Source organism: Echinops telfairi, unplaced genomic scaffold (assembly GCF_000313985.2).
Source record: "Echinops telfairi isolate 266 unplaced genomic scaffold, ASM31398v2 ScPeMD7_2565;HRSCAF=3150, whole genome shotgun sequence".
NCBI classification, from domain to species: Eukaryota; Metazoa; Chordata; class Mammalia; order Afrosoricida; family Tenrecidae; genus Echinops; species Echinops telfairi.
Window position 1 is genome coordinate 13,271,116 of NW_022106463.1, and position 15,160 is coordinate 13,286,275.

Below are 15,160 nucleotides of genomic sequence, written 5' to 3' on the forward strand. Positions count from 1 at the left end.
TGTATGTTTCATTGTTGCTATACTGCACGCTGACTAGCTCATCTCCTCCCCCTGACCCTTCTGTAAGGGGGTGTCTGTTACCTACAGACTGGCTTTGGGTCTCCACTCTGCACTCCCCCTCATTCACATTGATATGATTTTTTGCTCTGGGACTTTGATGCTTGATACCTGATCCTATCGACACCTCGTGATCACACAGGCTGGTGTGCTTCTTCCATGTGGGCTTTGTTGCTTCTCAGCTAGATGGCCGCTTGTTTATCTTCAACCCTTTTAAAACCCCAGACACTATATCTTTTGATAGCCAGGCACCATCAGCTTTCTCCACCACACTTGCTATGCACCCAGGTTGTCTTCTGCGATTGTGTTGGGAAGGTGAGCATCACAGAATGCCAGGTTATTAGAACAAAGTGTTCTTGCATTGAGGGAGTGCTTGAGTAGAGGCCCAATGTCCATCTTTCCATGTGACATTAAGGATATTGTTGGATAATTTTCACATTCTGGTTGATCACCATTTTGATTGGCCAGACACTTGGCTGTATTTTAAAAATCTTGGCGTAGATGAGTGACTGCTTCCAATAGCCCATCAGTTCTTGGAGATCTGTTTTTGACCATGCCCTCAGTGCGGCTTGGACGCCTTCCTTCAAGACCAACCTCTTGAAACGGTTGAATGCTGACCCGTGTTTTTTTTCTTTTAGGAAAGTGATTCTGTGTATTCCTCCCATCTTCCTTCATGTTTCTTGGATCATTCAATACTTTGCCCATTGATTCCTTCAAGATTGCAACATGAGGCTTGATTTTTTTTTCTTCCGTTTTTCAGCTTGAGAAATACTTGAGTGTGTTCGTGCTTTTTGGCTTTTCTAGCCCGAGATCTTTGTGCATTTCATTTGAATACTTCTTGACTTGCCCCTTGAAATTGTCTGGTCAACTCTTTTCAGTCATCCTTTCTTTCTAGTCCCTTTACCTTTTCTACAGAGTTAGTGCTGGCATTCACTTTGGTCTCTTTTTTTATTCCTGACCATGTAGATAGTAGTCATTTATGTTATTAAAAAATCTATTTGCCATGAAGAAGTTGTTGTTCTTGCAAAATTTTATCAAACTCACTGCCATACAGTCAGTCCCAAATCCCAGTGGCCATGTAGGATGGAGTAGAGCTGTCCCTGTCCGTTTCTGAGACCGTAAATCTTTATGAGAGCGAACAGCCTCCTTTTTCTCCCACAGAGCAGATGACAGGTTCAAACTGCTGACCTTGTGGTTAGCGGTCCAGTGTGTAGTCCACTATGCCACTAGGGCTCCTTATTTTAATGTTGTGGTTTTGTAACATGTTTTAACACATGAAAAATGCAGTCCCTTACCACTGCTCTTTTTTCAGTTTGTCTAGTTAAGAAAACATTGTACTATGTAAGCATTATTTTTAATGCATGTCTTATATAATCTGTAATATTAATTATTTAAATGTATACTTGGAACTTGCTGAGGTGGGAAAGGACTTCTCTCTCTTTTTTTAATAGTTCATTTACTTTGGTGTAGGGTTAGGGACTAATTCTTTATAAAAGCATTAACTTACTTATATCTCAAGGATTTGGTATTCATATGAAGCTTGATTTGGCTTGCATGCAGCTTTTTTTTTTTTTTTTTTGCCCAGGACAGCTTTATCTCAGACTAGGCCATGAACTCCTAGGGGGTGGGCTCCAGCAGCTCGGGCTCCTTCCCAATGGTCCGCACAAAGTGGGCCTCTCGTGGAGGGGCAGGCTGGCGCTTCAGCTGCACCCCGGTGCCCTTCTCCTTGGCCTCCTCCTTCTTCTGGTCGTTCAGGAAGCTGTCCTGGCTCTTGGCTCTTCGAGTGCTGAATGTGCTCAGTGCGTACCTTGGTGCTCGTGGCGAGGATCTTGCTCTTGACTTGCTTGCTCACAACAATGCGATGGCGTGCTGGGTCACGTTGTAGACACGTCCGTTTTTGCCGTGGTCACATTTATGCGGCCTCCCCTTCTGAACAGTGCCCATGCCCTTGATGTCCACAATGTCACCTTTCCTGTAGATTCGCATGTACGTGGCCAGGGGAACGATGCCGTGCTTCCTGAAGGGCCTGGAGAACACGTGCGGGTGGCCCTCCTCTTTCCCTTGGTGTTCCTCATTTTGGCAGGTTGATAGCAGTTCGGGTCGAGAGGCGCATGCAGCTTTTTAAAGCAACACTTCACTAAGATTCAGCAGTAGTACATAGAATAAATAGCAGTAGTAAAATAGCATTTCCCATCTCTTTGTTATGCATAATGTTTGTGTTCTAGTATAAAGAGGTGCTCGTGTTGTTAAAGGTTTTTAAATATCTTTTCATATTTTCTCAGTTTCTTAATATTGTGGTAAAGCAGAATTAAAAAAACTTTTAAAAAAAGGACTTTAAATTATTAGCTAATTTTAGGGTTGATTTGCACCCTGTGATTCTCCTCATTGTAACAACATGCTTAAAATTCAGTGGGTCTAAGAACAAAGACCCTTATTGGTGTAGTGGTTACAGAATGGGCTGCTAACCTCAAGGCCAGCAGCTAGAAGCCACCATCTCCTTCGTGGGAGAAAGGTGAGGCTTTCTGCTCTCATAACGAGTTACAGTCTTGGGAATCCACAGGGGCAGTTCTAACCTGTCTTATAAACTCACTGTGATTCAGGATTAACTCAACAGCAGTGAGTGAAGAGAAAGGAGGGGTGATGAGATCTTTTTTTAAAGTAGGTGATGCACTTATTGCTCACACTCTCTCCAGATCGCAAATTCCCCATTTTTAAAATAAAGGAGTTGTTCTTAGATGTGTTGAAGATCTCTCATTTTATTGTCAATGGTTCTGCCCCGTCAATGGTCCTAATTCTGGGCCTCGTGATCTGGCACAAACAATTGCTTCACTACGAGGAAGTAAGTCTTGGGTATATTTGATGATGGCTACTTTTAGTCTATACATGTCCCCTAATGTTTGCCTTTCCTCTTCCGGATAGAGTGTTGCAGCATCACCGCAATGGGATGAAGGATTCCGATGCAAACGTGTGAAGAAAAAGAGAGTGGCGTCATTCCCCCTTCTGGAAGAGGAGGAGGATCGTTCGGCTCAACGACTAGTACCAGCTGCAGAAGCACTGCGTTTTCAGAGTGGACCTCTGTCAAAGCCACCGGCTTTACCCGGAAAAACAGACAGGAAAGCCACACTTAAGATATTCTCTTTACCCATGAAAAAGGCTGCTAAGAGTCAACAGGGCTTTTGGGGGGCTGCTTCATCGGTGCCCCGAGCTGGCTCTCACTACAGTCTTTCCCACGTGCCTACTAGTCCCAACCAGTCTGGTCTATCTGAATACGGTCAAGACGTAGAGACTGATAACACTGGCCCTCCCTTTAAGTTGCCTTCCAACTTGCGTCTCTCATGCCCCCCTAGTACAGATCCTGCTGGTTCTCCTCCTTTGTTTTGCTTCATGGAACTTCTGAATCCTTGGGATTGTCGGCTTGAGTCTTCCCATCTCAGCCCACTTGATCTGTCTCAAGCTGATCACGACCTTGAGATGGGTAATGCTGACATTCCCGGTAAGATGGTTGTGCCTGTCCCGAGCCCACAGCCAGCACCCAGCCTGCCTCTCCGGAGCCCACGTCTTCCAGCTCCCAAATGTCTTTTCTTGGCCCAATCCACTGCACTCGGGGGTCTTTCCCCAGTCCCATCCCTTCCACTCAGCATGTCACCCCCACCTCCTGTCCCTGGTGCAGGTGGTATGCCCCCGCCCCCACCTCCTGTCCCTGGTGCAGTTGGCATGCCCCCACCCCCACCTTTTGTCCCTGGTGCAGGTGGTATGCCCCTGCCCCCACCTCCTCTCCCGGGTGCAAGTGGTATTACCCCGCTCCCACCTCCTCTTCCTGGTGCAGGTGGCATTCTCCCGCCCCCACTTCTTGCAACTGGCATACTACCCCTACCTCCTGCACTTGGCCGTACTTCCAGGCCCCCACCTCCACCACCCAGCCGCCTTCTCCAAGCCACAGGTGCATCTCCTCCTTTTCCAGGTGCCTTGTTTGGCTCTAAACAACTTAAAACTGAGCAACTTGGAATTTCCAGAAAACTTGAGGCCTATGGCTCTCCTTCTCTCTTAAAAGAGTACTCTCCTTCCAGTCCGGCTAGTGCAAGCTTTTCTCCTTTTGATTCACCCGAAGAAGTATTTGATAGTGTTTGTTGCGCATTGTCTGTACCTGATGTTGCTGATGGATTTGGATCTCCCCAACACTCTCCCCCCGGAGGACGTGCTCCTTTTGTACCCCCTTGCAGTGGCTCCAGTCTTTTCTCGATTGGTGAACGTTCTGAAACAGAAAGTAACAAAAAGCCAATACGTCCCGCACGTAGTTTTTTTAAAAGCGTTGCCATCTCTGGAGGAAGAAGAAGTTGTTCTATGCCCATCTTCCAGTCACAAAACGAGGAGAAAGACAATGTCTACCAACAGAGCCCGGGGGACTTGAAGCCTTGGACCAGACTCTTCAGTCTACAAACTGAGGTACCAGTCTTATTTCTCCTAAAGTCTGTGGTTTCGTGAGCTTCCTTGTTCAGAACAGTACGACTCAGAGTATCACTTGAAGAAGATCAAGTGCAGTCTCAAAGCAGTCTGTGAACTGTTTACGACTAGTCCCTGTGAGATAAGGACTTGGGCCAGGCTATGAATGGACAGAGGTTTCCTTTCCTCCAGGAAACCATGCGACAACGAAATAAACCACTGAGCTAAAAAAGGCATGTAATGTGTGTCTCTGTTAACTGGAACATCATGGTCACTCACTACCGTTGAGTCAAATCCAGATGCATGGCAAACACCACCGTGTGAATGAGAATTACGTCTCTGCCCAGTAAGATCGTGATTTCCAAGGCTCTAGAACGAGGCCGCAGCCATGAGCTCAAGCAAAGGGACAAGTGTGAGGATGGTACAGGACAGGCAGGGTTTTGTTCTGTTGTACGTGGGTCGGAACTGACTCCGTAGCACCTAACCGAACAACAACGGCCTCGCTATCTTTCTCTCTCAGCATTGTGATACGAGCAGATGCTTTTTAGTATTGCAATGCTTTTATTTATTATTTATTTATTTGCAGTGCTTTTAAATTCATCGAGGCTACTTTGTCACCGAATAGGCCATGTGCTCTGGAGAAGAATACATTATGTTCTTTTTGGGTGGAGTATTTGGTTATACCGATGAGGTCAAGTTGGAGTAGCTGGTGGGTTTGAACTACTGGCCTTTATGGTTTGTACTCCAAATCTTGATGGATAGCACCACCAGGCAAAAAAGGATCATGATGTTAAAAGATTGGCGCCAGAGGGGTCTCGGGCAGGAGACAAGGCAGACAGGGTACAGTGTAGCAACGATGAAAAATACAACTTTCCTCTAGTTCCTAAATGCTTCCTCCCCCCACCACCACTATCATGATCCAAATTCTACCTTGCAAGTTTGGTAGACCAGAGGATGGACACTGGTACAGATAGGAACTGAAAATCCAGGGAATCCAGGGTGGATGATCCCTTCAGGACCAGTGGTGAGAGTGGTGGTACTAGGAGCATAGAGGGAGACTGGGTTGGAAAGGGGGAACCGATCCCAAGGATCTACATGTGACCTCCTCCCTGGGGGATGGACAACAGAAAAGTGAGTGAAGGGAGACGTTGGACAGGGCAAGATATGCAAAATAATAATTTGTAAATTATCAAGGGCTCATGAGGGAGGGGAGAGCGGGGAGGGAGGGGGGAAATGAGGACCTAATGCTGGGGGCTGAAGTGGAGAGCAAATGTTTTGAGAACGATGAGGGCAATGAATGTACAAATGCACTTTACACAATTGATGTATGTATGGATTGTGATAAGAGTTGTAGGAGCCCCTAATAAAACGATTTAAAAAATTGGCGAACGTTGTTTGAAAGCGTTGCTGGAGCAAGGGAACGGAGACTGCTCTTTCCTTCTTTCTTTTTAAAGATCATCTTATTGGGGGCTCTGCCACTTTCAAACTCTCTACACATTGCCTTCTTTCCAAGTTTCATCATAAATACCTCTATGGCTGGGACTTAACCCATACTGTGTCCATAATCTATGAAGAACTTTTGATTCTATGGTAATAAGAATTTTTAGAAAGATTTTAATGAATGGGATTGGAATAATTAAAATCATTTTATTATGTGGCTAAAGTCTAATAAATATGACTTAAATTGATGTTCTTTGTTTCATAGGATGGCTTCTGGAAGCTTACTCTAGAATTGGGGTTTATACTGAAGCTCAAGACAAACTTGTTAAACCGCTTCCTTGAGGAGAAAGGCACCCGGTCCCTAGGTAAGACACTGTCTTTCCAGCATTCGTTCCATAAGATGCTCCTGGTTGCTATATATCATCTTGTAAATTATTGTACTAACACAGTAATTACACAGTAAGTTATATGGAAATGTGGCTCTATTTGTTAACCAGCAAAAGAGGTAGGTGGATTTTATAGTTCGTCCCACACATTTATTAGCATACTCAGTTGTTACTGAGTTTAGCACAACCCAACACTATGAATGGTTTTTCTGTAGTCACATCAGTTTCAAACATTGGTCATCAAGAAAATTTCACTCCACAAGGCATTGAGAGACCAGACTCCTTCCAAATTGTGGCTTTTCTACTCTTAGCATGCACCTCTAAAATTGCCCTGTTGAAAAGAAGAGGAGGAGGAAGAGAGCAGGGGTTGGTTGGGGGTGGGTGGTGGGGGAGAGGAAGGAGAGATTACTTGGGCCACATTCACCTGGCAGACAGGGTGAAAAGAGAGAATATATAGCAAGAAATAGCCAAATGCAAAGGGTTGGGGAAATGTCATTTTGTTTTGTGCCCAGGAAGAGAAAATAGACCCTGAGGGGTATCTTGCCAGTGTCTGCCAGAGCAAGCAGTCCAACCTCTGGATACCGCAAATCTTTCTGATCATGAAGGGGATGCACAAGGAGGTCTTAGATAGCTAGCAAGTGGCTTGAAGTTCAAACTCTAGCCCTGAGCTAAGACATATTCTAAATATATATATATAAATCAATGTTATTTATATTATTTTATTTTGCATATAAAATGAATATATGAATATATAGCACAGATAATATTATTTAGTTGGTTTTGTAGATGAACTGAACAGCAAACTGTAACTAGCCTGTCACCACCTCTAAAATATCATAGTTTTCATAATACAGGGTAGATAAGTTAACCGATTCTTAATTAAGAATCGATTCTTAATTCTTAATCTTTCTGACCTGTACTAGACTAAAAAAAAGGGTGATAAATATATGGATGAGGAGATAATCAAGGGACACATGTCATTGGATATATGAGACTAGAGCTGAGGAGAGAGGTCGGAGTGGAGAGACTTCCCGGGAACTGCATGTGTCAGGTGTCATTTGAAGCCAGGGGTCTGGCTAACCTCAACTGCAGAAAGGGGCACGGAGAACAAAGGTGGACACTTCGAGCTTCTTTGGTGAACACCAGTATTTAGTCGCCCGGCAGAACAGGAAACAACACAGAAGAAAGAATCACACTGAGAAACACGGAGCAGAAAATTCAGAGCAAACTAGGCAGCCATTGAGGCTGTCTGCTCCCGTAAAGATTTACCATATCGGAGCCTGTCTAAGGTCAGTACGAGTGGGAAACATCTTGATGGCAGTGTGTTTAGGGAGCTATTTAGGGTTATATATTTGTAGAAGGGCTTTCCGTGTCTTCTCCGTCTGTGGGTGCTTTATGTAACCTGTCCATGATCCCCACCACATTCTTGTCTCTCCTCGGACTGACTTTCCCATTCAGGATAGAGAGGACAGAATAAACTTCAATTTCTTATCCTATCCTATTGTTTACCTAAAGGCCAAGAAAGCTAACAGGTAGAGGATAGTACATTCAAAGTGCCTTCCTTACACACACATACACACAAAATTATGAAGGTGAAGTTTCCCAACAAAACACCAAAATGTTACCAAAATTCTAAATGCTTAACTATTTTAAACAAATACTTTTAATTGTCCTAGTGATTTTAAAACTATAATTGTGCATTTTTATGACTAGCTTATAATTCCTCTTTTAAACGATATTACTTTATGTAAACAAGACATGTACTTTTTCTGTAGTCTCTATAGAAAAAGACTGGAGTTCTGGATGTCATAAAAGATTGGTGTAATTGCACTTATTTTACATAACAGTTTACATTATAGTGAAGCAATGGAAAACATTTTTGTATATGCGTGTCTTTTCCCAACTCAGACTAGTTGAATAAGAAGTTTCATTAAGAGTCAGTTAAACAAAAATTCATATCGATGTGAAGGAGGGAGGGCAGAGTGGAGACCCAAAGCCCCTCTGTAGACACTTGGACATCCCCTCACAGAAGGGTCACAAGGAAGAGACGAGCCAGTCAAGGTGCAGTATGGCACCATAGCACCGACGAAACATACAACTTTCCTCCAGTTCTTTAGCGCTTTCTCCCCCTCCCCCCACTATCATAACCCTAATTCTACCTTATAAATCTGGCTAGACCAGAGGAAGTACACGGGTACAGAGAAGAACTGGAAACACAGGGAATCCAGGGCAGATAAACCCCTCAGGACCAATAATGAGAGTAGCCATACCAGGAGGGGAAAGGGAAGGTGGGTTAGAAAGGGGGAACCGATTACAATGATCTACATATAACCCCCTCCCTGGGGGATGGACAACAAAAAAGTGGGTGAAGGGAGATGTCGGATAGTGTAAGACATGACAAAATAATAATTTATAAATTATCAAAGGTTCATGAGGAAGGTGGGGTGGGGAGGGAGGGCAAACAATGAGAAGCTGATACCAAGGGCTCAAGTAGAAAGAAAATGTTTGAGAACGATGATGGCAACAAATGTGCTTGACACGGTGGATAGATGTATGGATTGTGATAAGAGTTGTACAAGCCCCGAATAAAATGATTTTTAAAAGAAAAGAAAGAAAGAAAGTTGAAGCCTGTCTTATCCGTCATTTCAGATCTAGTAGCATAAAAGCTGGGTTTTCAAAAAGGGTTTCCACAGATTCGAGAACGGGATAGCACAGGACCACCCGTACCTCTGCGATCAGCTGACCAGCTCTCATTCTTTAGCTGAGCATTACACGCTTGAGCTTTCTGGTTAAATCGAGGAAAGGCCTTAATTGATCCAAGAGCCCCAATTACTACTTCAGGTGACAATATCACTGGCTTGGCATGGGACCACCTTTAGGTCCAATATTGGGGAAAAGGAGTGTTCCTCTTGTTAGATCAGCGGTCTCTAGCAGACCTGCAGTGCCCAGTTCCTGGAGGCAGTTCAGTGTAATGGCAATCTCAAATACAGAGCAGATCTGAACAGTTTTCACATTTGAGTTGGTCAACGCTTGCTCAGAATCCAGTGTACTCCCAATATGATGAGAAGCCTGAAGTGTTATTTTCTGGCAGGTTTCAGACACTGAAACCTTAAGGATAGGAGGCTGCAATGATCTCAAGGAAGCAGCCTTAGAAAGAAGGCATAAAGGAGAGCTTAATTCCATGAGCAGCCACAATCGGTTTGAATGCTTCTCATAACTTAACCAGTTCAGTAAGGTCAACCTGATCACAGCGCCAAAGGAGGTAGTTTTCAGGGCTGCAGTCATGTTTTTTTTTTTAATTGACATATTTCCTTATCAGTTTTTTTTTAAACATTTTATTGGGGGCTCATACAACTGTTATCGCACTCCATACACACATCAATTGTGTAAAGCGCATTTGTACTTCATTCTCAAAACATTTTCTCTCCACTTAAACCCTCGACATTAGGTCCTCATTTTCCCTCTCCCTCCCTGCTCCCCCCTCCCTCATGAGCCCCTGATAGTTTATAAATTGGTATTTTGTCATATCTTGCCCTGTCCGACGTCTCCCTTCACCCACTTCTCAGTTGTCCGTCCCCCAGGGAGGAGGTCACATATAGTTTCTTATAATCGGTTCCCTCTTTCCTACCCATTCTCCCTTTACCCTCCCTGTTTCGCCACTCACACCACTGGTCCTGTAGGGCTCATCCGCCCTGGATTCCCTGGATTTTTAGTTCCTATCTGTAGCGGTGTACATCCTCTGGTCTAGCCAGACTTGCAAGGTCGAATTCAAGTCATGGTAGTAGGAGCAGGGAGGAAATATTTAGGAACTAGAGGAAAGTTGTATTTCTCATCGTTGTTACATCGCACCCTGACTGGCTCATCTCCTCCCCGAGACCCCTCTGCAAAGGAATCTCCAGTGGCCTATTAATGGGCTTTGGATCTCCACTCCGCACTCCCCCCATCATTCACTATGGTAAGATTTGCAGTCATGATCTTGACCATTGCTTTGTGAGAGCTTTTTACGAGCTCTCTTCTGTTTTCGCCTGTGACTACTGGAGGTTTGGATATTGGCCTGGAAATGGTCCCTATTCTTGGTTTGGGTGGTGGTAGTAACAGCATGCTTTCGGTGAAGGAGGCAGAAGCGCCAGTCTGTTTCACCAAAGGGTTATCTTTAAGAATCCTGCCATTGTTTTCTGATCCAATGGCTTGCTAAGTATTGTTTTCCATTGCAAGGCAGTGAACTGCAGGAGTTGCCAGTGTTTTGGGGCCTTTTATCTCTGGATGTGTGGGATCCGTCATGGGCCATAACAGGAGTTTCAGCAATATTGTCTTCTGAATCTCTTAAAGCTTCCATCTCTGTATCTGCTAATGGCTTCCCCACAAAGACAACCTCATCTAGATGATAATAGAGTTTTTGACGACCATCATAACCACTAGTGATAGCAGCAGGAGCTTTCTCACTTTGAACGTCACAGATGCTGTCCAATTGAGACACGGTATCTCCCTCTTACATACCATTCTTGAACGCTTACTCCCCTAATCCCTTCTCCAATGTCTGAGAAGTTGAACTGAACAATCTGGGCTGCGAGCCACAAGGCCAGCAGTTCAAAACAAACAGCCTACTCCTGGAAACAGTTACAGTCTTGGAAACCCACAGGGGCAGCTCTACCCTGTCCGACAGGGCTGCTGAGTTGACATTGACTCGATGCAGTGGGTTTGGTCTGGTCTGGTCTGTAGAGAGCAGCAGTTGTCTTCAGTAACTGATGTGAACGGCTCTATTTGATTGAAGGCCAACCAAAGGAACACATAGTTGGGCTTCAAAATATGAACACTGCTCTGTTTGAAAACACCGGACACACGTCAGCCACCTGGCATCCGGGCTCCAGGTTCTCCGCACTCTTGCCACAGTCACGTTACTCGGTCTAGTTCTTTTGGTATGAAATCCATCTTCCGGATTTCCTCCCCCCTCCCCCGCCTCTTTTCAACAATGGCCTCATACTGTATTTGTTTCTATGTGATTGACTAACGTCACTCAGCGGATCTTCCAACTTTATCTATGCCATAAAGTGTTTCAAAGTTTCATCGTTATCCTTCAGCTACCTAGAGCATTCCGTTGTGTATATGTACTGAAGCTTATGTATCCATTCCACCATTGGGCATTTACATTGTTTCCCTCTTCCTGCTGTTACGAATAGCGAGTGCTGCCATAAACAGGGTGTGCGTATATCTGTGCATGTTTGCTCTTATTTCTTAGGGTACATACCAAGTAGACAGACTGTTGGGTCATATGTTCGTGTAGATCTGTTATTATAATGCACATGCCCCTTTGGCTTTTAGCAAAGACAGAGCGAGAGCGATTGTATACTAAAGATGCTCACTCAGGAAAGGGGTGGTTACCGAGCTGTTGCACACACTATTTCAGGCTGTCATATAGCCTCCTCATGACTAGTTTCGGTAACAGTATCCATTGAAGAAGGCACGCAGCCGGAAATGACCTTAATTCTGGCTGGTTTGGGTACTTAAAGAAACTACTGGATAGAAATCCTAAAAGGGGAGAGTAAAAGATGTTACAGAGGCTCATAAAATATTCTTGGGATAAGAAATGGAAATTTTTAAAAAAAGGATTGGAAATGATGACCACTGAATATTCTTCCTCCCCTCATCGAATATTCTTTAATGAACCTGTTTTAAAAGTAATATATATCATAAAAATGTAATTCCTCCCAAACAGGATAATAGTTCAGGATGGCCCCTTTGAAGAGAGAGGGAAGGCAAATGGGTCTTAGGGGAGATAGAAAAGGGGACTCCAACTTCATAATGACTTGAGAATTTTGTTGCTTTTATTTTAAGAAATTTAAGGCTGATGGCAGGAAATGGTAAGAATTGACAAGCTGGGGGAGGATGGGATAGTCATTCCACTTTTCTGTGTGCTTGAACAATTCTGTAACCAAGTGAAACAATGCATCTGTGTTATAAAGACACAGGCAGTGCTATATCCCATGCACCTTATATGGAAATTTAGAGATTTACCTTATAGAAATCTAATGCCTCTAACATTAATGATACTATATGTGAAATGCTTGAATAAGACTAGCACTATGAAATCGGTCACTGGAAAAATAAGAATATTTCAAAATTATTGGTTTATCTTTTAAAATTATTTAAGAAAAAATAAAATAAAAAATAAAGTGAGTTTGAATGTGTAACTTATATTATTTTGGAAATAGCTTCTGGGTTCACTCTATGTAAATGCTTGTTTTCAATTTGGATGCTTTATAATATACTAAATATCTTGATTTGCTGAAGATAGAAATCGTGTGATACACTGGCAGAATCAGCCATGTCTGTTGTATACTTTTTATAGTTTTCATCTCCTGTGTACTTAAAGTTTTCTCTTATTTGTAGCAAGAACTCAGGAACAGATTTTCTTTTATCATACTTCATGCCTACTGATTATTGCAACACCTGATGTACAGCAGAACAAGCCATGGCCTGATCCTGCACCAGCCTCACAGTCACTGCTGTGCTTGAACCAGTGTAGTAGCAACTGTATCAGTCCATCTGACTGAGCAACTTCCTCTTTTTTGACCCTCAACTTCCCCAAACATAATGTCCTTTTCCAGTTCACCCTTGATAACATTTCAAAAAAAAAAAAATCAAACTCTGACTCATAGTGACTCCATAGGATAGAACTGTCCCTGTGGGTTTACAAGACTACAACTCCTTATGGGGATAGAGAGCCCATTCCTTCTCCTGCAGAATGGCTGGTGGTTTCAAACTGCTGACCTTGCAGATTGCAACCCAAACTATAACCACTAAGCCACAGGATTCCACAGGCTGATAAGGAGTCTCTAGCCTCACTTCTATGGGACATACTTTGGCTAAAGAACAAACCTGGCTTCTTCCAGGACTGGTATGTTCCAGCAGCCAGTTGTACATTCAATATTCTTTGCCATTTTTAGTTTCCTAAAAACCTACTGCACATGCCCCATTCTTCTTCACTTTTTAATTGAATGGTAGACTCGTGAAGGGCCACGAGGATATTAGAGTTCTATGATCTGCTAATGCTTTGCCATTTGCAAGTATATAATTCTTTCGTAGAATGTTTATGCATGGGCACTTTTGAGAGACTGTTTTAAGCAGACCTGAGGGATGTCTGGGTTGTGTCTCCCTTCAGGTGAGAGAGGACAAGAACGCCTCCTGCGCCTGATTGCCACACTCCTCGTGCTGCAGTTTCTCCGCACCAAGCTGGAGAGCGAAGGCATAGTCTTCAAATCGCTGATGAAATTAGATGATACTTGCATGTCCAGGTAGCTCTATAAACTTTATTAAACTTTTTTATTTTCAACCATCTCCTAATTAACTCTTGTGAAGAAGGCTACATGGAATAATCTTACATGTATACAGGGCTTGATAGCTCTAAACTGACACTGTGTTTTCCGCGAAGGTTGATGTAGCGATTCAGGTTTCTAGTCAACCGTTTCTTTCTTTCTTTTAATCATTTTATTGGGGGCTTGTACAGCTCTTATCACAACCCATCCACCCATCCAGCGTGTCAATCACATTTGTACATAGGTTGCCATCATCATTTTCAAAACCTTTCCTTTCTACTTGAGTCCTTGGTATCAGCTCCTCATTTTTCTCCTCCCTGCCCATTCCGCTCCCCCATGAACCCTTGATAATTTATAAATTATTATTTTTGTCTTACAATGACCGTTGTCTCCCTTCACCCAATTTTCTATTGTCCATCCCCCTGGGAGGGGGTTATAGATAGATCATTGTGATCGGTTCCCCCTTTCTACCCCGACCTTCCCCTTCCCCTCCTGGTATGACTACTCTCATTATTGGTCCTAAGGGGGTATCTGTCCTGGATTCCCTGTGTTCCAAGCCCTTATCTGTACCCGTGTACATGCTCTGGTCTAGCTGGATTTGTAAGGCAGAATTGGGGTTATGATAGTGGTGGGGAGGAAGCATTTAGGAACTAGAGGAAAGCTGTATGTGTCATCGGTGCTACACTGTACCCCAACTGGCTCATCATATTCCACCATTTCTCCACAAACTGTTCGGTGACTTGGGCTTGCTTCCTCACAGTGCGTGAACATCCTCATCATTTCCCTTCCTGTTATTCCAGCCTGTTGGTTTGGTTTCCCGCCCCCTGGCATGCTCATCTGTGTTTTAACGTAATTGTTGGTCATTTGCTATCATCTAGGTCAGCAGTTCTCAACCTGTGGGTCACAACCCCTTGTAGGGGTCAAACGACCCTTTCACAGAGGTCACCTGATTCATAACAGTAGCAAAATGACAGTGATGAAGTAGCAACGAAAATAATTGTATGGTTGGGGGGCCACCACCACAGGAGGAACTGTATGAAAGGGTGGTGGCATTAGGAAGGTGGAGAACCACTGCTCTGAGGTGTTTGGGGAACCCATTTTTCCTCATGAGATAGGTGTCACACATCTTACTTCTCCATTCTTCCAGGGGTGGTGAGCATTTAGGGAGGTATTGTCTGTCCACTGTTGGGAATGGTACTGTGATGAGCATAGGTTGCATGTATCTATTTGTGACACTTCTATTGGATCCCTACGGTGTACGTGTATGAGTAGGGTCACATAGCAGCTCTGCCACTCATTTTTGGAGGAACTGCCAGACTTTATTCCACAATGGCTGCCCCACTGTGCCCTCCCACCAGCAATGGACGAGAGCCCCAGTTTCTCTGCATCCCATCCAACATTTGTTAGCTTCTAGGTTGTTGTTGTTTGTCTCAACCATCCTCATGGACATGAAGTGGTACTCCACTGTGGTTTTGGTTTGCATTTCTCTGATGGCTAATGATCTTCAGCATCCTTTTATATGTC

The 15,160-nt window shown here is 43.8% G+C and overlaps 2 protein-coding genes and 1 pseudogene across 2 annotated transcripts in view; 1 reads left to right on the forward strand and 2 right to left on the reverse strand.

The window, feature by feature from the left end:
- The window catches only part of PARP4 (poly(ADP-ribose) polymerase family member 4), a 92,156-nt gene that overhangs the window by 66,763 nt on the left and 10,233 nt on the right, over nucleotides 1–15,160 (forward strand). The window contains exons 29-31 of the mRNA XM_045294009.1: nucleotides 2,977–4,500; nucleotides 6,203–6,302; nucleotides 13,483–13,615. Of these exons, the coding sequence (XP_045149944.1) occupies nucleotides 2,977–4,500; nucleotides 6,203–6,302; nucleotides 13,483–13,615 (1,757 nt within the window). The remainder of the gene's footprint in view (nucleotides 1–2,976; nucleotides 4,501–6,202; nucleotides 6,303–13,482; nucleotides 13,616–15,160) is intronic.
- LOC101656029 lies at nucleotides 1,660–2,132 on the reverse strand (annotated as a pseudogene).
- LOC105979750 (lipoamide acyltransferase component of branched-chain alpha-keto acid dehydrogenase complex, mitochondrial) lies at nucleotides 8,964–13,261 on the reverse strand. The gene is given in 12 exon segments (XM_030886612.1): nucleotides 8,964–9,001; nucleotides 9,004–9,027; nucleotides 9,030–9,191; nucleotides 9,194–9,474; nucleotides 9,476–9,578; nucleotides 10,265–10,598; nucleotides 10,600–10,813; nucleotides 10,815–10,895; nucleotides 11,046–11,111; nucleotides 11,113–11,142; nucleotides 11,144–11,227; nucleotides 13,200–13,261. Coding segments are annotated over 12 exon segments (1,479 nt in total).